This window comes from Rutilus rutilus (assembly GCF_951802725.1).
Source record: "Rutilus rutilus genome assembly, chromosome: 20".
NCBI lineage: Eukaryota > Metazoa > Chordata > Actinopteri > Cypriniformes > Leuciscidae > Rutilus > Rutilus rutilus.
In genome coordinates this window covers 6,753,970-6,776,339 of record NC_140225.1, presented here as the reverse complement: position 1 = coordinate 6,776,339, position 22,370 = coordinate 6,753,970, and the positions used below count along the sequence as shown (strand labels likewise).

The 22,370-nt window shown below is 38.4% G+C and overlaps 3 protein-coding genes across 10 annotated transcripts in view; 1 reads left to right on the top strand and 2 right to left on the bottom strand.

Moving 5' to 3' along the window:
* Positions 1–72: 72 nt before the first annotated feature.
* Positions 73–7,384, bottom strand: LOC311279796 (uncharacterized protein). Of its 3 annotated transcripts, none has more exons than XM_084391527.1 (4): positions 7,093–7,384; positions 5,368–5,531; positions 2,385–2,494; positions 73–1,612 (listed from the first exon to the last, which is right to left on the bottom strand). In XM_084391527.1, the coding sequence occupies exons 1-4, from the start codon at positions 7,303–7,305 to the stop codon at positions 510–512; spliced, it is 1,590 nt and encodes a 529-aa protein (XP_084247653.1). In that variant the 5' UTR covers positions 7,306–7,384; the 3' UTR covers positions 73–509. The 3 variants fall into 3 exon arrangements, with proteins under 3 accessions (XP_084247653.1, XP_084247652.1, XP_084247654.1); XM_084391526.1 differs by having other exon boundaries at positions 2,385–2,488; positions 7,093–7,354; XM_084391528.1 differs by having other exon boundaries at positions 79–1,612; positions 5,368–5,587; positions 7,093–7,352.
* Positions 7,385–11,534: 4,150 nt separating this feature from the next.
* Positions 11,535–12,232, top strand: LOC311280063 (creatine kinase, testis isozyme-like). Its single transcript, XM_084391952.1, has 2 exons — positions 11,535–11,741; positions 11,863–12,232. The coding sequence occupies exons 1-2, from the start codon at positions 11,588–11,590 to the stop codon at positions 12,039–12,041; spliced, it is 333 nt and encodes a 110-aa protein (XP_084248078.1). The 5' UTR covers positions 11,535–11,587; the 3' UTR covers positions 12,042–12,232.
* A 677-nt stretch (positions 12,233–12,909) lies between these two features.
* mark3a (MAP/microtubule affinity-regulating kinase 3a) overlaps positions 12,910–22,370 on the bottom strand; it is a 35,361-nt gene continuing 25,900 nt past the window's right edge. Inside the window, exons 15-19 of one of the 6 annotated variants that reach the window (XM_084391947.1) lie at positions 21,461–21,700; positions 21,234–21,260; positions 18,307–18,416; positions 15,289–15,333; positions 12,910–14,102 (exon numbers count right to left, since the gene is read on the bottom strand). In XM_084391947.1, coding sequence (XP_084248073.1) covers positions 14,014–14,102; positions 15,289–15,333; positions 18,307–18,416; positions 21,234–21,260; positions 21,461–21,700 — 511 coding nt within the window. In that variant the 3' untranslated portion in view covers positions 12,910–14,013. Of the gene's footprint in view, positions 14,103–15,288; positions 15,334–15,836; positions 16,024–18,306; positions 18,417–21,233; positions 21,261–21,460; positions 21,701–22,370 lie in introns of those variants that run through there. The other 5 variants (XM_084391949.1, XM_084391948.1, XM_084391950.1 and 2 more) reach the window with 5 other exon arrangements.

Below are 22,370 nucleotides of genomic sequence, written 5' to 3'. Positions count from 1 at the left end.
GATTACCAAAGCCTTAAATGGAACCAACAGTGTAGCCTACAGGCTGAGCAAAGAACAACAGCCAGGCAAAATACCGGTGGCCACAAATAGCCATTGTTTGTTTTAATTTTAAGAAACTTTTTACAGAATTTTAAGATACAAAATGCACATTCATTAAGTAACACTTTACAATAAGGTCCATTAGTTAACAACCTAAGTTAACATGACCTAAGAATGAACAATCCTTCTACAGCATTTATTAATCTTAGTTAAATGTTAATTTCAACATTTACCAATACATCATTAAAATCAAGATTTGTATTCGTTAACACAGTGTGAACTAACATGAACAAACAATGAATAGCTGCATTTTTATTAACTAACAATTACAAAGATGAACTAATACAGTAACAAATGTACTGCTTATTGTTAGGTCATGTTAGTTAATACACTTTATTCATTCTAATAACTTGTGTGACAGGCAGACAGAAATCAAGGCCACATGAGTTAACTGCAGCACTTCGCTGTCCCTATGTAGTTTCTTCATCAGCCTTCGCCTGAATAATGTGCTGCTGGAAATTAGACAACATACACACCACAAACCATATCTGGTTCATATTTCCTAACATGGTATTAGGGATCCTACAAGATACAATCTTAAATTTTTTGACTTTGGCTATTGCTCTTTCTACATGCACTCTGTGTTTGGCTATTTTCTTTGTCATCACAACATCTGGGACTGGCACTTGAAGATTCGACTTTGCAAACGGAGGAATGTTTAGATTAAGGCCAAGCTCCTTCACATCTTTCTCAATGAGAAACCCCTTATCCACCATGAGCCCATCACCTTTCTTAAGGTAGCCACGCTGAAGAAGACCTTTCAGTAAATCTTTGATTTTGCACTGTCTGAATAAGTCTTGGTCAGAAATGGATCCTGGGTAAAGTGTAGATGCAAACATAATGGAGCCACGAGGATCACAGACTATCAGAGACTTGAGTGTGTTAGTAGAGTTGTATTTAGAGCAAGTCTGACTTTGCACTAACAGTGAGCTGGGTTTCTCTATCTTTATCTCTGTGCAATCCAGAATTGCAAAAGTTGTTGGAAACTCTGATTTGTAGTTGCCTGGCATGTTTTCTGTGATGATGTCCCTGTGCGGCCAAACCATCACATTACCTAGCCAACCATACATGAAGTCAATCCATGAACTAAATAAAGTGCTAACACTTTGCATATCAATTTGAAATTTGAAAGCTAGCTCTTTGAGGTCAAAGTTTTGTCTTAGTCTCATAAGTACAAGTAGAAATTGTTGACGTAAAGGCATATGCTGGATATGCCTGTTTAATTTCTCATATGTCAAGGGGATGTGCGTTTGTGGTACTGTGTCGTTATCTGGTAGTCTGAAAAATCTACACAGTTTGTTAAACTCATCGTAAGTGAACCCAGTGCAGTATCGGAAGTAGTTAGGGACACTGCTGTTATTTATAACCTCGGCTGTTAGTGGGTAAGGAGTCTGACAAGTTCGTATTTTCGCCCTTAGCAAGTCATTTTCTTTTTCTTTTTGAGCAAGAAGAGTCTTCAGTCGTTCCAGTTCCTCCTGTTCTTCTTTCATCTGGGGTTGGTCATCTGTGCACTCTGTAAAAATAAGAATGAAATGATTAGAACTAGTGTTTTATTAACACAGGACATAAATAAAATGTAAATAACTCAAAAACATTGCAATATTTTTAGTTCTTCTTTCAGATCAGATGAAATGCTAATGCCATGATGGTCTCAAGGTCTGAATCTGAGGCACTGGAGAAACAAACCAGACAACAGAGCATCAACAACATCCGGCATTGTGTTCGCTCTCCTCGTCTTACTTCATCCTCTTTCAAGAGAGTATACTCCAGGAAAGCAGACTATAAGCAGCTTGCCACCAGCATGCCAAGGAAGAAGACACTGCAAACCTCAGCAATGAAGAGAGGCCTGGAGGCCAGTTGCTGCAGCCCAATACACAGGGGTCACAAGAAAATAAAGTGTACATGTGTGGCTTTGTCGTCAATCCTAACACCTGACAGGAAAGTCCTTCAGCGTGGCTGCGACAAAAGCTATGGACTTTTAGAAATAAAGTGCCCAGACCAGTACAGTTACAGTTTGTAAATACCTCCAAAAGCACAGTGGTGACACATACAGTCTCAAACGTAATCATGAATACAATTACCAAGTTATAGGACAGATGGGAATAACTGGGATGCCATGGTGTGACTTTTTGGTGAAATGTGACAATGACTACCATCTGGAATGCATTCGATTTGATGCAGAAATGTGGGGGGAAATTAAATCTAAACTAGACTGGTTCTTTTTTTGAGCATTTCCTACCAGCCCTGTGCAGTTAGACATCACTAACAAAAAATAAAACACATACCAATTTTGGTGACCAGAGTGCTCTCCTCTGTAGTGGTATCCTCCATTAATGATTCTGTTGCCATCTCTCCTGTAGTGCCCATGTCTTGTAGATCACCCCCGACACTAGGGCTGCACGATATTGGAAAAAAATTACATTGCGATATTTTTTTTGGCAACGATATATATCGCGATATTGCGAGCCATCAATCCAGGCTAAAGTCAATAATTACCATTCCATGTTATTAATAATTTCACTATAAGCAAGCTTCATTAGAAGTAACAAAAAGGCCACTTAATATTTTATTCCAGAAACATATTTCTCTCAGAATTCGGTGAACGTTGTACACAGGACCTAACATTCTTCAGGTTCTAGGACCCGAAAAATTGTTTTCTGTGCTGATTCAGTGACGCGTTCATGTAAACGGCACAACCAGCAAAAGTAATGATTAATATGTAAAATATTACAATGAGACATTTTAATTGTTTATTAATAAAAAAAGTTTTCTGTTGACAATACTGACTCGCGATCTTCGCAGCAGTGATCGGGAGAAATGCACCTTTCATACAGATTTTTTTATTTAATGGTTCTGTTTAAAAGGAGATATTTCTGTACATAATAGTTATATTTCTAAATGTTTTACTATTATTATTATTATTTTTAGGTGTGTGAGGCGAGTAGGCTACCTTTTTATGCTTAGTTTCGGTTCATGGATGATAGCTTAATCTCCAGTTCAGGCGCTGGCTGCTATATTTAATTTTTATTTATTAGGCTAAATCCAGGAAATTGTATAATGAAATACTGATTAAAATGAAGATACAATTAATACAAAACGAAATTCGTTTTAAAGAAAGGCTTTGTGATTTCTGTTTGAGGTCTCTGTTAAAGTTTTAAAGCAGTCTTTTAGTGCGGCTTTCATAACGGTCTCGTCCGTAATGTCACGTAACATTGTTTTTTCCTCATAAACGCGAACACGAAAAAAAAACGACTTTTTTTAAAAAAGACAACCATCCACAACTTTATAATACTTCAGCAAAGTAGCCTACCTCTTTTTGGTCAACATCCTCATTTTTGTAGACGAAATAGGCTAGTAGTAGTCCTAAATAGCTGATTTTGACTTTTTTGCGGCGGATCCTCTTCGTCGCGCATTTAGCTATAGGATTGCCAGTGAATGTTGGCTCTGAGCGGTGAGCGCGGCACAGCGAACCAATCACTGTGCAGGCACGCGGAACGCGTATGTCACCCCAGCAAAAAGCCATACAACAAACTCGTGTTTACTGTGTGCTACCCTGGTGCTACCGTTCTCTTACACTATGGTACTAACGTTACCCTTCACATCGCATGTTCCGGCGATGTGACTATCGCTCATTCGCACATCGCGATGTCGATGTTAAAACAGAATATCGTTCAGCCCTACCCGACACTGTTAATATAATTTATACACATTTGATATTTCCAAAATAATATGCTTAGCAGGCTATATAACATCTGATGTGAATAGGGTTGCAAAGGGGCGGAAAATTTACGGTAAATTTCCTTGGGAAGTTAAGCTGGGGAATTTTGGAAATATTCCATATTAGAAACTTTCCATGGGAATTAATGGGAATTTAGGGGAACTAACTGGGAATGAATTGTAATGTAATCGATCATTGTATCATATCCAAGCATAAATATAAACAGAAGTCATAAGAAACCATCCATGCAAAATGTTTTCAACAGATATTTCAACAGATTTATTTGTAGGGATGTAACAATATATCGTGTCACAATATATCGCAATACAAAAATGCAACAATATGTATCGTGGATAGTGACAATATGTATCGTGGATAGTGACAATATGTATCGTGGATAGTTCACCCAAAATAAAAATTACCCTGTGAGAAAATATTTACGTTTTCAGAGTCAGTACTACATTAAACTACAATATATTATGTATAATAATGGGGGAATATTAGTGGGTCCTGATAATGCTTATGTTACCAGTAAAAAGTGGCCTACATTATTTTAAATATATCTAGCCAGTGACAGAGTGCAAGCATATTCGTCTAAAATAATTCTGTATTTTCAGGTTCAGAATCATGAATATATTTATTCTGGTGTCACCATTGTCCAAGCCTATTCATTTACACCCACAATGTTATATCAAATTTAGCATTTAATCAACAGTACATTTTTTCTTAACCTTTTATTATATGTCTTGGAGTATCGCAATAATATCGTATCGTGAGTTCAGTATTGTGATATGTATCGAATTGTGAAATTAGGGTATCGTTACACCCCTATTTATTTGTAAGTAGAACAGAACAAGTTTTAATTATTTTGAAAAACAGCCACATGAGGTAGCTAGCATCTGCCTAATGTGGTAAATAAAGTTATGCTAGCTTATTTAGCATCTAACTTATCAGCTTGCTATCTACTAGATGAATACATTTGTATGTGATATTTGCAATTTAAACATTTAATAAATATATTTCCCCATAATATCATCAAAACTTACTTCACTTTGTTTAGTCCACAGGCTCAAATGTGTGCCTTCAATAGTCTTGTGCTTTGGGCTTCTGTACATGTGATGGAGGCATGCACAGTGCCATTAGGGGGTGTGGTCTCAATAGCCATGCAGTAAGCAGTGTGCTATGTGGATGTGACTGAGTGTATTTGAATGGCATCTGTTTGTTTTAGTCACGATTATGCTAAAATATACTTTCCTCAACTATATTTAAGTTCCCTATGAAGAGCCAACCCTCAACTTTGAAAATTCCCAGTTTATTCCCATAAATTCCTGTTAATTCCCTTAAATTCCCATTAATTCCCATGGAAAGTTTCCATCTTTGAAAATTCCCAGAATTTTGCAACCCTAGATGTGAATGTAATTTGTAATGTCATATGTATAAAATAAAATAAATATTGTTATTATTAGCTTTTTCTTTATATGAATGACCAAAAAAAAAAAAAAAAAAAAGAAGAAAAAAAAAAGACCCATTGGCCCATATAAGATAATCACCTGATGTTTTCAGTATTATCTAGCATCCTGTCAGCTCGTAGTCTTTTCCTTGGTGGCACTGACACTGGTCGCAACTTTGGCGGACGTCTCGCAGGTGTAACGTCATATGTCAGTGCTGGCAGGGGATCAGGGTGAGCGGGTGTCGGCCGGCCGTCAACGAAGTGCTGGAGTTTGATGACAGAGGAATGGACTTAGTCATCCTAAATTACGTCTTAAGTATCTTAAAAGGAAATTCATACAGTACAGACAAATGTCAGAAATGTCAGGCAAAACTTCATTAGGCTCGCTAATGTTTAGCTAACTGTTAGCTACCGTAGTTACGTTAAGCTTTTAACAATATGGTGAATTGCCCTAATGTGCGACACCTAAGGTCTAGTGTTTGTAGGTCCCCCATAAATACATGAATGACAGTGAAACTATGGGTTAGACAAAGCTGTGGTGTCATGTGATCAAAATCACATGACCTATCAAATGTCCAATCATATTTGAGGGTGGAGTGATCATCAAACAGGAGGCACCTTGTGTGAAGACCATCCGAAGGACAGTGACAGAGTTTTAACAAATTTGATATTAAGGAGTTAAATACATTTTAAACTAAGCAATCCTGCTACTTTTTAGCCTAATATGCTTATGAAATATTTGTCAATCAAAAAATAGTGTAACTTTGTGTTTAAACTATATATTTAATATTTGTATCAAATTTCCTAGTGTCCCACATTAGGAAATGTGGTTTCCAAATCCAGGATGATCAGCCTATGTAGGACAGTACTTCAATGAGTCAAAAATGTGAGGTGGGGCATGGTTTGTGGGACAAACATGGTTATTTACATGGTTTTAGTCTTGTAATGCAATATTAGAATACTGTTAATGCAGATTTTTACAGTCATGTGAATGTTTTATTCTTGGGAGGGCGGTTTGAAGGCTCTTTGTGTGTGTGTGTGTGTGTGTGTGTGTGTGTGTGTGTGTGTGTATATATGTGTAAAAGGTAGGTAGCTGACTTAAAATGAAAAATAGCTATGAATTTAAAAACGCAGGAGAAAACCAATAAAACCATTCCACTTTATTTTATGCATCTGATTAATTCAATGAAATGTATTTCAGATCACAATGGCAAAGGTGAGAAAGACAATTGTCAGACGCAGAAAGAGAGGCAGAAACAGGGAAAGGATAAGAGAAAGAAACTTAAATCAGTGGAGGCAGGACAAGATAAAAGGAGCCATAGAGGAGTATAGGCAGATTGTTGAGGATGGTGGGGTCCCTCAGCTGAGACTGTTGGCCAGGGCATGGAATGTCCCTAAATCTACTCTTCAGTGAATCAACATAATAAGATTTTACTATTCTACATATATCAATGTGATTTTTGGTCTTTTATCATACATTTTTCAGTGTCCCACATTAGGAAGCTGCAGATTGTCTCAGACAACTTGCAATAAGAGCACTAATAATGTCTATAATTTCTCTTATGAATGGGTTTTCTGAATTTTCTCTTTTGATTTAATTAGGACACATCCTGGGTTTTTTATAATGGTATTGGGTGTGGATTTAATGTTTGGTTACACATCGCAATATGTCACAAAAGTCTAAAGTGCAAAACATTTCCCACATTAGGGCACTTCACCATATATTTCTCCGGTGACGACAAATTGTAAAAAAAATAATAAAATAAAACAAAGACTATGCTACACAGTTAAAAAGGTGCAGTGAGTATAACTTCGTTAACGTTACCTTTGAACACACATAGATGTGTTTGGCTGTGGAATGATTTCTCAGCTTGTCCAAACTCAGTTGTTGGTGAGGCCGTCCACACAAACGTATCCATTTCATACACTTCTCCATATTTCTGATAGGTTTAGGGAACGGATGAAATTGTACATTGCCCAGCCTTTCTGGGTACCTGCTATCTGCGTTGCAAGTCCCATACGAGCACCTTTTCACCATTTTCTAAGATCTCCGATGCTAGTCTACCACAACTGATTTGTCGGACTGGTTTGTTTGTCGGACAAAATGGCGGATAGGCACGGTGGGGGCATATAATATCGGCGCTATGATTGGTCAGATTGCCTGTCAATCAAACTGCGGCGGGATAAGTTATCACTTATTTATTCATATATTTATTTATTTGACTAAATCTATGGTTATCACTTACTTCTTTGAAAACCCCTGAGTTAACTGAAACAAAAACCACACACACACACACACACACACACACACACAAAACCCCATTAACTCAAACTACTATGACGCACAACAAAATTACTAAAACTTTAAAATAAAAATGAAAACTAATTTAAAATATGAATAAAACTATAACAGTATCCCATTGATACTAAAATATCACTGCAACATTAACCTTAAAGGGGTGGTTCAGGATTTTCGACATCGGACCTCATTTTCAAGTGAGCCTGGTTGTTATTCATCAGTGGAGACAGTTTTCAAAAAAATTAATCCAGTCCTTACTTTTGGATAGTTCGCCTATGCTAGGCTAGCGCGAATCAACGGTGCACGCGTTAGCCTGCCATTAAAAACAGTTTTACCCACTCCACAGTACACCAAAAGCAAATGAATTATAACGCCAGACTATCGATGTAAATGTCTGTCGAGAGAATAATGTTAGAAATCAAACTAACGTTACCCTTTCATCACATTGTCAGCGGCAGGTAAATACACTTGCGTGATAGTTATGTCAGACATTCTCTGGTTATGTGTACCGTGGCTCTCTCGGTTTCCTAGGTAACCAAATATAACTCCGCCGCTGCTGTAGACTGCTTATAAATACAGGGAACAAATTATAACTAATGCAATGTGATGAAAGGGTAGTTTGATTTTTTAATATTATTCTCTCAACAGACATTTACATCGATAGTCTGGCGTTATAATTTATTTGCTTTTGGTGTACTGTGGAGTGGGTAAAACTGTTTTTAATGGCAGGCTAACGTGCACCGTTGACTCGCGCTAGCCTAGCATAGGCGAACTATCCAAAAGTAAGGACTGGATGAATGTGTTTGAAAACTGTCTCCACTGATGAATAACAACCAGGCTCACTTGAAAATGAGGTCCGATGTAGAAAATCCTGAACCACCCCTTTAAGTGTTAAACTAAAAAAACATGGTGAAAGTGTGAGACCGATAATCAAGTTGAGACTTAAGGGGTTTGAGTGATTTTAATAACCATTATCTAACCTGATGAAAAAGTGTGAACTTTTTTGTTTATTTTTTTAAGATTTGCCAATTGCATCATTATGCAAAAAACATGAGAGCTTTGTGCATGAAAGACCCATAACTGGCAGATCAATGTAATGCCTCTTTTCTCTCCAATCTGGTAGGAAGAATTGAGTAGCATAAATCAAATGAATTGAAATGTAGAGTGTGTATATGAGAATGGACTGTTTTGGTCGAGATGCTCCTTTATCAATACACACAAACTCCAGATCGGTTGAAGAGTAACATTTACATTTATTAGTATCTTTCACAGTGGCGGGCTTTCACCACGCACACTATGCCAAACTCTTTAGGCCCACACCCACTCTCTGCACATGTGCAAACATATACTAGACAGGGTTGCCACTATTATATAAAACCAGCCACTATCATTACATTGACAAGATGATTGACAGGCGCGTATTGTGACAGGATGCATAACTGTGCTACAACCTTGTCTGATAAAGATGCAGTTATGTGGTAGTATGTCCCAAAACTTCTGTTTTCTCCTGCTACACACTCAAAGTGTTTACTTTTTCTTCACAGACAAAGTACATTCTTTTAGGGCATTGCATAGCAAATTAGCATTCAGAACTTATGTTCCTGAAACTTGGTCATGTTACTCCCTCTAGTGGTGATGAGTATCATCATGTGTGATTGGACCAACATAAATATTCCTTACATAGAAATTTTAATCTGTAGTCTAGGATGTTTCTTTAAGAAATTATTTATTATTTTTTTTATTTATCAAATCAAAGCCCTTAGCCAGCGGCAGCAAGGACGCTGGACGACCTGGGAAGGAGTAATAAGCAGGACCGTAGGTTGGGCCGACATGTGGAAGATCTCCCAAGCCAGGCTGAGTTTCCTCATAAGGTCCACCACGACACCCTCCCAAGCCCCAGCAACCGCTGTCTGTGGTATGGCCCAGAGGAGAGTTGCCAACTTTACAATGCCCCAAATTCGAGCCTACAGCACATCCTGTCAAGCTGCAAAAAAGCACTGACCCAGGGTCGGTACTGGTGACACCATGACCGAGTCCTGCGGAAGCTGGCAGAGATTCTTGAGGTACGCAGGGCGGAATCAGCCTGTGAGCGCCTACCACCGTCATCAAGGCAGCTGATCCACTTCAGAGAGGGAGGAGGGGCCCCCAACATCACGCAGCCACAGAGATCAGCCCTGGCTTGCAGTTGTGAGTGGAACCTGAGAATGGACCTCGATTGGCAGCTCAGGTTTCCAACAGAGATCATCACAACCAACCTTCGACCAGACATTATTGTCTGGTCTCCCACAGCCCGGGCAGTAATTTTAGCAGAGCTCACTGTCCCATGGTAGGGAGGAATGGAGGCAACCTTTGAGAGGAAAAAAGATTGGTATCTCGACCTCACAGCCGAATGCAGAGAGGCTGGGTGGTCAGCTGTCAGCTACCTGGTGGAAGTCAGCTGTATAGGGGGTTCATGGGAGCATCCACCCAGCGCTTCCTGAAGAGCATGGGAGTCACCGGGCCCAACATCAGAAAGGCTTTGAAAGACCTGGCGGAGGAGGCAGAGCAGGGAAGCTTTTGGCTTTGGTTAAGTAGGAAGGACCAGGCGTGGGGAAAGCAAAGGTCCTAGGGTCAGCTGCAGGGGGCGGCAGGGTAGCTCTGGGGGTCCTGTCTGGGGATCTCAAAGGGAAATACTACGCTCTGAAGAACATGACAGATGCCGAGCAGCAGCAGCTCATCAATGACCATTTCCTGTTCAACAAGCCTGTGTCTCCCCTGCTGCTGGCCTCAGGGATGGCTCGTGATTGGCCCGACGCCAGGGGCATCTGGTCAGTGTTCAAGATTGTCCTTAATGCACTGCCTGTGCTACTTTTGTTGAGAAGAACCTACTTCCTATCAGTTTGTTCCAGATCCTACAAATACATGCAGCAACAGCAATTTGATCTGCATATTTTTAGCAGTCTTACACTAAAACCATGCAGCATCAAATGTGCTGAGAAAATGGTTGGTTTATATATATATATATAAGCTTTCTTTTAGTTTATGTAATACACAGACAGGTACATAGCCTATAGCACTACCCAAATCAAACCTGAGTGTAGGTTTTTTTATTATTACTATTTTTTCATATTTGCTGTCTTGTAAACGTATCGAAGTATGACTGAAACGACAAGATCAGAGCTGTTTTCTTGGATGTTTTTGTTTACATCAATAGACGATGAGCAGAGACGATGTAGTTGTGAGCCGCTCACGCTTGCAGTGTGAAAGAGGGGTTAGGGTTTGATGACTGATGATTTGTTAACTCGCTGACTAATTCACTCTGGAGCACATCCACATGAAAGTGTGAAATCTGCAGTGAACGGCCAATCACAAAACATGAATTTGATTTGATCCACTTACTGAAGATTGAGAGATCTTAATATGAAATATAATAAACTGAAACATTTACAAGGCAGGAAAAACAGCTGCTGCCACTAAAGTTTAAGAAGGCAGTTAAAAGAAAGTATCTGACTGCTCATAGCTGATTGATGAAGTTTTAGTTTGCAATCTCTAGAGGCCCATTCACACTGAATAAAAACGTTAACTATATTGGTGTTCATATCCTCTAAAACCGGCTTTGTGAAATAGGCCACATATCATTGCTCGTTATTGTTATGGTATGGACTTCCCTATTCTCACAGAATTGGTGTGATTATTAAAACTTTACAGTTATACTTTTTGTTTGTTTTTTGCTGATCGCGTTGCAAATAATTTTTTATTGCCAGTACATTCTTTTGAAACCGCTTTGAGAAGAACCCTTGTGGAGACCATCTTGTCAAAGTTTAAATAACAACTGGATTTAGCATCTTGTATTGAAATACACTAATTACAGATATTTTAAATATCCTCAAATGTCTTCCTCAAATGTGCTTTATCTTGTAAATTAAATAATTTCTGGTGTACGCAAGACACTTTAGATAAATAGTGGCTTGAACAGAGCTGCAAAAAACTCTGATTGTTCTTTCAGATTGAGGATTTGTTCAAAAACAAGGGTCACTCGTTCATGTGGAATGAACACCTTGGCTACGTCCTCACCTGCCCATCCAACCTCGGCACAGGCCTGCGTGCAGGAGTGCATGTCAAACTGCCTAATCTCAGCAAGTACCGCCAGTTTGAAGAGATCCTTAAGAGACTGAGGCTGCAGAAACGTGGAACGGGTAAGAACTGATTTCAGCTGGAGAACATTTAACTGCACATTACTATTACTACCGGGCATGGAGAACAGAGATGCATCATGTAAACTGATGGCAATAATAAAGTGGTGCCTCTGTTCATTAGGTGGTGTGGACACTGCAGCTGTGGGTGGTATTTTTGACATCTCCAACGCTGACCGCCTGGGCTTCTCTGAGGTGGAGCTGGTGCAGATGGTGGTGGATGGAGTCAAGCTGATGATCGAGATGGAGAAACGGCTGGAGAAAGGCCAGTCCATTGATGACCTTATGCCTGCCCAAAAGTAGACTGCCTGTCAACCTCACTTCACACATTCTTCTCTCTCCACCTCCCCTCACCTTTGTTAACCGATTGATTTGAATGTTTGTTGACTTGTTCTTGGAACACATGTTTTATTTAAGGATCAGTTCTTGTTACACATAGATGTCACAGGGCAAAACATGGATGAGAATATCTGAAAATAAAGTTTGGCCCATGATGACTTGCTTTTTGTCTTTGTTCCCTGTTCTATCCTGTTTACAATTCCAGGGTTCCCACATTAATTTAACTTTTACCTGTTAAGTTTTACAGTTATTCATGATTTAAGAATTATTCAAGGACTAATTGTTTTATAGAATCATAATAAAAGTTTTATAGAAATCATTCACAAACCGTCATTTCTACCAAATGTAAAGGTTCAGAATTGAATACGGTTAAAGATATATATATCACACACAAAGTGTGTGTTGTTTAAGCAACATTTCTTATTATTAATGTTGAAGACATTTATTTATACATACAAGTAGTACCAGATCAGCATATTAGAATGATTTTTGAAGGATTATGTGACACTGAAGACTGGGGTAATGATGCTGAAAATTCAGCTTTACCATTACAGGAATAAATAGCATTTTAAATTAACTGTTATTTTTTATTTTTATTGTAATATATTTCAAGTTATAAATAATACTATTTTACAACATTAGTTTTACGGTATTTTTTTATCAAATAAATGCGGCTTTAGTGAGCATAAAAGACTTCATGCCAACCCCAAACTCTTGAAACTCCTACCACTTTCTTTGATCTCCAAGTTGTGGACCTGCAGCTCACGTGATCCAGAGTCAGAAAAAAAAGACGAGATAACAAAGATAAAAAAAAAAAGAGGCAATACAAATATTGAGATCATTTTGTAGCTGTATTAGATCTCTGCTATGAACACCGTGACGAGTTACAGAGAGTTTAATGGAATCTGTGGTGAGTTTTTAAGTGAAAGATTACAAGATGCCCTCTTGGTTTCAAAGAAATCCAACAAAACAGTATGAAAATGTGTAATTACCGCATAAAGTACAATATTTACACAAAAAATACACTTGAGTGGGCAATAACGTGAAATAAATTATAAAACATCTAAATGTTGCTCTTAATAACATTCAAACAGTGAAACTGAGCTCAAATCAGGTTTACTGCAGCCGTTTTCACAGACGAGCACCCTCGATACACAGAGGTGCAGAGCAAATTTTCAAAAAGTCCAGATTCGGGTTCACCCTTTACACAAGAGCCGCCCAAAACACGCAATACTTAAAACCACCACAGAATAGTGCCCGTTTAAAAGCTAAAATAAAACAAAACCCCACAAATCTCCATCTAGTGTCCATTTCCTGAATGATCAGTCTCAACTCATCAGTCTGAAGTGGCGGTGATGGTAATGAGTTGGTTCATCGCTGAACATTCTCAGATGTGCGTAAGCGTAACACTGAAAGGTTCAAACCTGTTCTTTTTACAGCATTTAACAACTTGCGCAATAATACGATAATTGTGACCAATGTTAAAGAAATTATTGCTTTAAGCAATGTTACAGTATATACATTTTTTCAAATACATGTTAAGTGGTTTATTTAAAAAAAAAAAAAAAATTGGGAACTGCTACTTAACGATTGTACAGCTTAATTTGTTTGTCTATATTGAACTGAACAATTTCATAAATTCCTCTATGTAGTAAGATTAAAGATATTCATAGCTTGAGTTCGCCTGCAACTTTGGAAGCAATGTTTTTAAAAGCGATGGAGTTGCCAGATATCCTCTTAAAACGGACACCATTAAGTGAGAGCCGGGGCAGTTTGCAAACCTCCATCTCCCATTGGACGAGGCTGTCGGAGCGGCTGTCCCCATGGGTACAGAGAAGCAGAAAGCATTCACGCTGCTGGTAACTGCAGCTGTTGGCGTCCAGAACTTTGCGGATCTCATTTATGATGTCGGCTGGCTCCAAGGTGCTGGTGGTGTTCATACTCCAGGTGAAACGGAGAGAGCGGGGTTTCCCGTCTTTTCCATCTTTCCCTTCATCTTTCTGCTGATCCCCAGATACATGGCGACTGCGAGACAGAGCGGAACGGGAATGGAAAGAGAGAAAGGTAAGGTTAAGGCAATGGATAAAGATTATTTTATATACTGAGGTTACTTGAATCACAATGGTAGAGATGAATCACTGCAGCGGATGCATGCATGGGTTATCAGCACACATGGGAATTAATGGCAATCAAATGCACAGCAAACTAAGTCATGCATAGAAGCAGCTCCTTTTTAATGCTATATAACATGAATTAGGGCTGGGCAAGTCAGTATTTTTCTACATGTTAATAGTTAAAAAAAAAAAAATAATACACCACCAAAGTCACACTGGCACTTCAGTGAAAACTGAATAATTGTTGAATTAGTCAAATGTATCAAATAAACAGGTTGAACTGATTCACAGAAATGAACTAAACTCAAACTCATTTGCTATGGATATTATAATCAGAGATGATGTAACATTCGAAACTAGAGAATTATTACACTCAGCAAAACTAGTCTAATGATGCTCTCTGGCCAAATAAAGTGCATTAAAATCATTGTGATACTCAGTAGCTATGTTTCCATCCAGTGTTATGAATTTAACTTTTGACGACAGACTTTGCTCAGGCATTTCAGAACAACCAAACCAGCAAGTCAGACGCAAAAAGATCAGTCCGCTGGTTATTCCAGTTATGCCGTCCCATCTCGCAAAGTCACATGATTTTTTTGATGCGCATTGAGGAAATGATTCAGTAAACGCGTTTCCATAGTAGTTTATGCGCATGTTTTCTAATCGGCTACAAAATCTATCCGGCTCAAACGAGCGCATTCGGTTTTTTTAAGCATGTTTTTAGAATTTATGCGGATCTTGGCTGTTTTTTTATGCGATATCCCAAAATGCGCATAAAAATAGGTGGTTGGAAACATAGCTAGTGTTGATTAATTTCAAATAACCAGCTGAAATCAATGTGAAAGTACAGTGAATATTCAATATTAAATATCACCCAGCCCTAATGTAAATGAAAAAACAAAAAACAAACAAAACAAGAAAACACATCACTCGAGCATTCATTATTAAAGCAGACTAATGGCCCTCGTGCTGTACACACTACACTAAAATACACTCGGATATCTCATACAGTGGGAGACAGCAAGTATACATCCACAACACACTAAAATAATGAGCCAGGAGAGGAAATAAGGGTTTCCAAAGTCACAACACCTCACCTTGAGCCCTCAAATCTCCCGCTTCTCTCAAACTCGGTTGAGACTCTTTTATTGTTAATTTGTCGAAAAGTTAGAGATCACGATGCAGCAAAAAAGGAATGGATAGAGAGAAAAAGGAAAAGGAAATAATTTTTAGTCATTTTAGAGCAAATCACTAACACACACAATGAGATAGATAGATAGAAAGAGAGAGTGAAAGAGATAGCAAAAAAAAAAAAGAGGTAAGCAGAAAAAGTGAACCACCTATAGACTCAATGTCACCAGTACGCTGGACCAGACAAACACAAAAACAACTTGTACAAGACTCTTACAATCAACAGTTTTTCACCATGCACTCAATTGAACTGCCATGCTGCTTCCTTCAAAGAACAATATACATCTAGAAGTTCACTGAAAGAGTGCATGATGGGTAAAAGCCTATTCTGAGCGCTGGATGTGAGACATTGGCTGAGACCTGACATCAGACGCATATACAGATATAGAGGACGTGTCTATACATATACTGTGCTCTTCGCATGCCAGAGGGTGCGTCGTCCTTGTGGATACACCATCGTGTCGGACTAAAATCGACAGACAAAACAGTCGTTCGCTTTCTCACTTTCACACACAGCCTTTCGCTCTCCATTAAACACAATGTGTGGTGGTAGCTGTTGTTTGTGTGTTTAAACGAGCCCTTACTCTAGACACTCTTCATCTGTGAATTCTTACAACTGCCTATAGCCAGAGCTGCTGAATCTGGAAGAAAAGAGCAGTTCAAAGCCCACAAAAAGAAAAAAAAATTAAACTGGTGGACGGAGCTAAAACAAAAAGCCAATACAGAGCCACATGTTTAGAGACAGGGTTCCCACTCATTCAAATTCACTAAATGAAAACTGATTCGCGAATGAATCATTTAAACCCAATTTGTGAATTGGTTTGACTGATATATTGGCAAGATTCGTTTCAAATGTGTTCATATTCTTGACGTCAGTATGGTGTGAAATATTTTTGAGCAAAGCATACCCTACTGGAAAAAATTATGAAAAACTAAAACAGAAAAAATAAATAAAATTTAGGAAAAAATATAATTGCCATTATTTATTTATTTACATCTATCCATCCATCTATCAATCGAAAATGGTAATAATGTTTTTAATTATAACGGTAATGTTTATTAGACGAAGATCGAGTAATAACGCTAAAAAATGCTTTGCCGTCAAAGATATAAATTACTTTTTAACACAAACTAGTTCATTTAAACTGTAATAATATTTCACAGTATCACTGTTTTACAGTATTACTGATCAAATAAATGCAGCCATGTTGAGATTAAGAGACTATTTTCAAAAACATTAATGTTTCCAAACTTGGAACTTTTATTTTGTAATAATATTTTTTTATTATAATGGTAATTTTTATTATATATTTTGTTCCTTACATTTTTATTAAATATAATTTATGTATGTATGTATGTATGTATGTATGCATGTATGTATGTATGCATGCATGCATGCATGTATGTATGCATGTATGTATGTATGTATGTATGTATGTATGCATGTATGTATGCATGTATGTATGCATGTATGTATGCATGCATGCATGTATGTATGTATGTATGTATGTATGTATGTATGTATGCATGTATAGTATCTCACAGAAGTGAGTACATCCATCACATTTCAGCAAACATTTTAGTTTATCTTCTCAAGGGACAATACTATAGAAATGAAACTTGGATATATTTTAGAGTAGTCAATGTGCTGCCTGTATAGCAGTATATATTTACTGTCCTCTGAAAATTTAGTACACCCTAAGTGAACATGTCAAAACTGTGTCCAAAGTGTCAATATTTTGTGTGAGCACCATTGTTATCTAGCACTGCCTTAATCCTCCTAGGCATGGAGTTCACCAGAGCTGCACAGGTTGTTGCTGGGATCCTCTTCCACTCCTCCATAATGACATCACGGAGCTGCTGGATGTTAGACACATGGTGCTTCTCCACCTTCTGTTTGAGGATTCCCCACAGGTGCTCAATAGGGTTCAGGTCTGGAGACATACTTGGCCACTCCATCACCATCACCTTCACCTTCCTCAGCAAGGCAGTTGTCATCTTGGCGGTGTGTTTGGGGTCGTTATCATGTGGTTCGGCCCAGTTTCTGAAGGGAGGGCATCATGTTCTGCTTCATAATGTCACAGTACATGTTGGAATCCATGTGTCCCTCAATGAAGCTCAGCTCCCCAGTACCAGCAGCACTCATCCAGCCCCAGACCATGCTGCTACCACCACCATGTACTGGCCTGTACTGTAACTCAGTTTCAGGGTGAATCTTCTTAATGCCTAGGCCATCTTTGTGGAGAGCAACAATTCTTATTCTCAAATCCTTAGAGAGTCCTTTGCCATGAGGTGCCATGTTGAACATCCATTGGTCAGTATGAGAGAATTGTACTCAAAGCACAAATTTTAACTGCTTTAATTCAAGATATACAAATTTGTATGGTCCTGTCAAGCAGACAAAAACATTGGATGAATAGGACATGTGGCTTTGCATGGTTAAACGACGTACAGCTTTTATCACTTAGGGTGTACTCACTTTTGTTGCCAGCTATTTTGACAATAATGGCTGTATGTTGATTTATTTTCAGAGGACAGTAAATATATACTGCTATACAAGCAGCACATTGACTACTCTAAAATATATCCAAGTTTCATTTCTATAGTATTGTCCCTTGAGAAGATATACTAAAATGTTTGCAGAAATGTGAGGGGTATACTCTGTGTGTGTGTGTGTGTGTGTGTGTGTGTGCGTGTGTGTGTGTGTGCGCATGTTCATATTATTATACACACTTGTGTTTTATATACACTAAGTGGTTCCATAATAAAAATTACTCCTGGAAAACACAATTTTAAAATTTCCTGATATTTCCAGGTTTTCCATGCTGTGGGAACCCTGCGGTGTGGTGGAAAGGGCAGAGGCTGGAGGAGAGGGGGATGATAAAGAAAGAGGAAGAATGTAAACGAGTGGAGCGCAGACTTACTAAGAGTCTTTGCCGCAGGGTTGGAGGGGACTGTGAGGGTGGGGGGCACAGAGGGGGCAGCCGGCCCTGATTTGACGGCAGACTGCCGTTTGCTCGGGTCAAGAGTGACCCTGGGGGAGGAAGGCAGACAGAGAAAGAGAGAAAGGGAGGAAGGGAAGGAAGGAAGGAAGGAAGGGAGGGAGGAAACACAGGGAAGAGAGGGATAGATAGAGACAGTTTCAACATTAGAGCATTTCGTATTGTTAGAAGTTTATTAGAGAAAGTGTGTGATCTGTTCAGTTATATTCTATAGCATAAATCTGATCATCTGAAGGTGACTCCTCAAGGTCATTCAACATGGAGTCGGCTGCAGCTTACAGTGCAGTTTACTTACAATCCTCTCTATGAGCCAGAACAGGCTCCTCCCACCTGATCCCTGCTTTAGGATGTGAACATATGCTCTTACAGACTTCTGTTTGCAGGGACACAGGCCTCCGGTGCGCATATATTACTGTTCAAAAGTTTGGGGTTAGTAAGGACGCATTAAATTGAACAAAAGAAACAAAAAAACAAACATTAATAATGCTTTTAAAAAAGATATATTTAAATTAAATGGTGTATCATCATTTCCAGAAAAATATTAAGCAGTACTGAACTGTACTAAATTAGCATTTTAGCATTTGTCATTAACAAATGACATTTTAAAATATATGTTCAAATTGAGAAGTGTCATTTTAAATTGTAAAGTTTTCACTGTAATTCTGATCAAATAAATGTGTCTTGGTGAGCATAAGAGACTTTTCAAAAACAAAACAAATCTTACAGACCCCAAACTTTTGATGTATATGTATTAACGTATCTGGTGAAGAACAGCAGTACCCATAAATCTGAAGAGACCCACCAATCAAGAGATGAACCAAATCGCTATTGCCAGAGAAACAAATTTAGCTCAGCCTCCCATATTTCTGTCTCCTTACACTCTCAACCTACTTGAACAAATATTTTGCTACACCCTTCAAATATATTGTATTTTATACTCTGCATTATTGACTTACAAACTGCATTAGATCAATACTTCATAATAATTAAGTACACAGTCTTGTACCTTTATCTTTTTCCAGAAATCAAAAATCTAAGTTTTTATATTGTGATTGGTGGTTGATTCTAGAACTCTTTATTAAATAATTTATTGAAATGCCTATAAAAGGGAAAACGCATCCAAATCCATCACTAACGTCTATAACCAGCACTGGCTTCTAACACCAGAAAACCTCCTTATGGACATTACCAATTTTTTGTGTTTGCAGGGACAAACGGTTCCTTTATAGAGAACCAAAATGTAAACCCAGTTTGTACTGTCTCAGTTCACACTACTCAAGCTCTTTTCACCTAATAATAATAATAATAATAAACATTACATTTAATTAAATACATTTAATTGATAGTACAACGAGCTCTGTTGTAATTTCTTCACTTTGCCACAGCATCAAAAGGCCTTCCAATTCAACCATCGAATTTTCATTTCACAAGATTTACTTACACTATGTAACTTTTAGCTCAAAATGAACAAAATTTAAATGAGTCAATATATGAATCTTTCTTCCAAAACGTGTTTTTGTCTTCCCCTGATTCATTGTGGTAAGCCTATTATGAGTGTTTATATTTTAGACCTGTCGGGATGCTTTTCGGGGGGATTTGTGTACATACGTCCCTCACAAAGCCCCATGCCGTGCGTGTCTCGTCATATCTGTAAATATAGAAAAGTTGCTCTGGCCACATTGTGTATGCTGTGGGAGTGACATAGGTTAGTTGTTACAGAGAGCGAGAAAGGTTGACATGGAGCAGCTAAATCTAAAATCTCCGGGAATCACCCGTTTTTAAAAAAAAACCGACAAAGAGTGGAGAATCTGTTGGCAAAAAGAGAACGCAACAGAGCTTGTAATAAAACAAGAATCAACATTAGCTTGGCTTTTCGGAGATGGCGAGAATTGTGGGATTTGAAATGTTGTTAAACCTACGAGATTGCTCAACAGGTGAGTAAGGAATTTTATTGAACAGATAAATTGCCATATGTAGCTCTATCACAGTTCATTTTAAAACATTATCTATTGTGAAGGGTCATTATGGTTGTTGTAGCGCTGTGTTGGGATTTATTTTCAAAGAAGAACCATCTATTAATGGATAAAGCTACAGTAACGTCTTCAGCTAGTCAGCTTGAGATCCTTTCCATCTATGGTTATATCTTTAAGGCCAGTAGGGAATATTATGAGCAGTAGGATCATCTCTCTCTCTTTAGTTTTCACATTAAGGCATTTTTAACTACTCCTAACTACTTTAACTACTAAAAAAACCTATTAATTCCACAACAGGAATAAATTACATTTTAAAACATTTATATAAATTTGTTTTAAAATGTAATTTTCCTATCGTGGCACAGCTGAATTTTTCAGCATCATTACACCATAAAAATACACAAATAAATCTCACTGATCCCAACTTTTTGAACATTAGTGCAAATCAATCCCTGTTCTACAAAAGAAAAAGAAAAATGCTGTCTTTTTTTTCTAGGAATCATACAGAGCTACTGAATCTGATCTGTCAACACACCGTCCAGCTGAGAATGTACCAAAGCCTTTGTGAAATCAGTTGAATAATTTAAATGAAGTGTTTTTTATAATGTCAGATTAAGTTATACACATTGTTTTGCACAATCAGCTTGTGTCATGCAAACATTTTGATTAGTAGCAATCAGTTAAAGAGCGGTAGATTGATTTGATTCGGCCACACTAGGATGCAGGCAGTGTTTTAAAGCATGCTGTAATCAACCACTGAGAGAGCATTAAACTCCAAATCACTGCAATCAAATCTCTATGGGTTAGTGCGTCAGCCCCTGGACTCTTCTCATTACGTTAAAGACAGATTTACACCCCATGAACTCAATGGCCTACCTTTTGGAAAACCTGAATGACATATTTCTACAACACAAGAATGAAAAAAAAAAAAAGGATAGACATTACATAGACGGACAAAATTAAACCATTTCTAATGACCCCTTAGAAAAAAAATACAAATAAAAGCAGAGAGAGGTCAGGAAACGGGAAGGAAAAGTCAAGCCTAAATTGAACGAATGGCATTGGCACTGTAAGATATGATGCGTTTGTGAACGATCCTTTACCTGCGAGTGAGTTTGGAGGTCAGCTTGGTGAGCAGGTTGTTGGCGTTTCCGCGGCTGCGAGGCTGCGTAGGCGAGGCGGGTGGGCCGTTGTAGGTGGCCGTGCGACGATCTCTCAGCTGTCCGTGGAAGGTGCTGCGGCTTGCGGAGCCTCGTGGGAATCGTGTTTTATCGGGTGTGGCAGCAGTGCTGATGCTGTGAGTGGAGGCACCAGGGTCGCGTGAGCCAGGAGACAAAGACACACTACAGACAGAGACAATATCAGTCTTGGTTTCACTAAATCTGATCGTGCAAGTGCAAGGCGCCAGCAACAGTTTGGACAACAATGATAAAATACACCTTGAATGCACTTTAAAGGTGCAGTAAGCGATTTCTAAAAAAAAAATTTGAAAGTGGATTGGACTGAGCACCACAACACACTTGTAGCCAATCAGCAGTAGGGGGCGTGTCCACTCATGTTGGGGGAGGAGAGAAAGTGAGCAAGAGGGAGATTTACTGTAGAAAGAGAGATGGCTGAGAGACATTGGAAAAGAGAAAAGGTCATTTGAATATCACTGGAAAAGCAGGGTTACGATCATGCCTAAGCAGCAAGGCCTGGAAACGGAAGCCAGGGCAGTGTTGTTTCTGCTCCATAACATGAGCAACGTTGGTTTTGTAGTTTCACAGAACCAAGATATGCTGTTGTTGTTGTAATGTTAGCAACGTACGCTACGTACTCTTGTTTACTGTATTTTTTGCAAAGCATTTGCAATAAATGCTTTGCTTCAGCTGTGATAAAGAGACATCCACTCTTGCATTGTGTGTTCGTGCATTTTGTTATTGGGCTGTGTAATACCTACAAGCTTTAACTCAATGTGTAATATTTACCAACTCAGACCTATATGCAATATTTTTTAGGCTTGGTGGAATATTC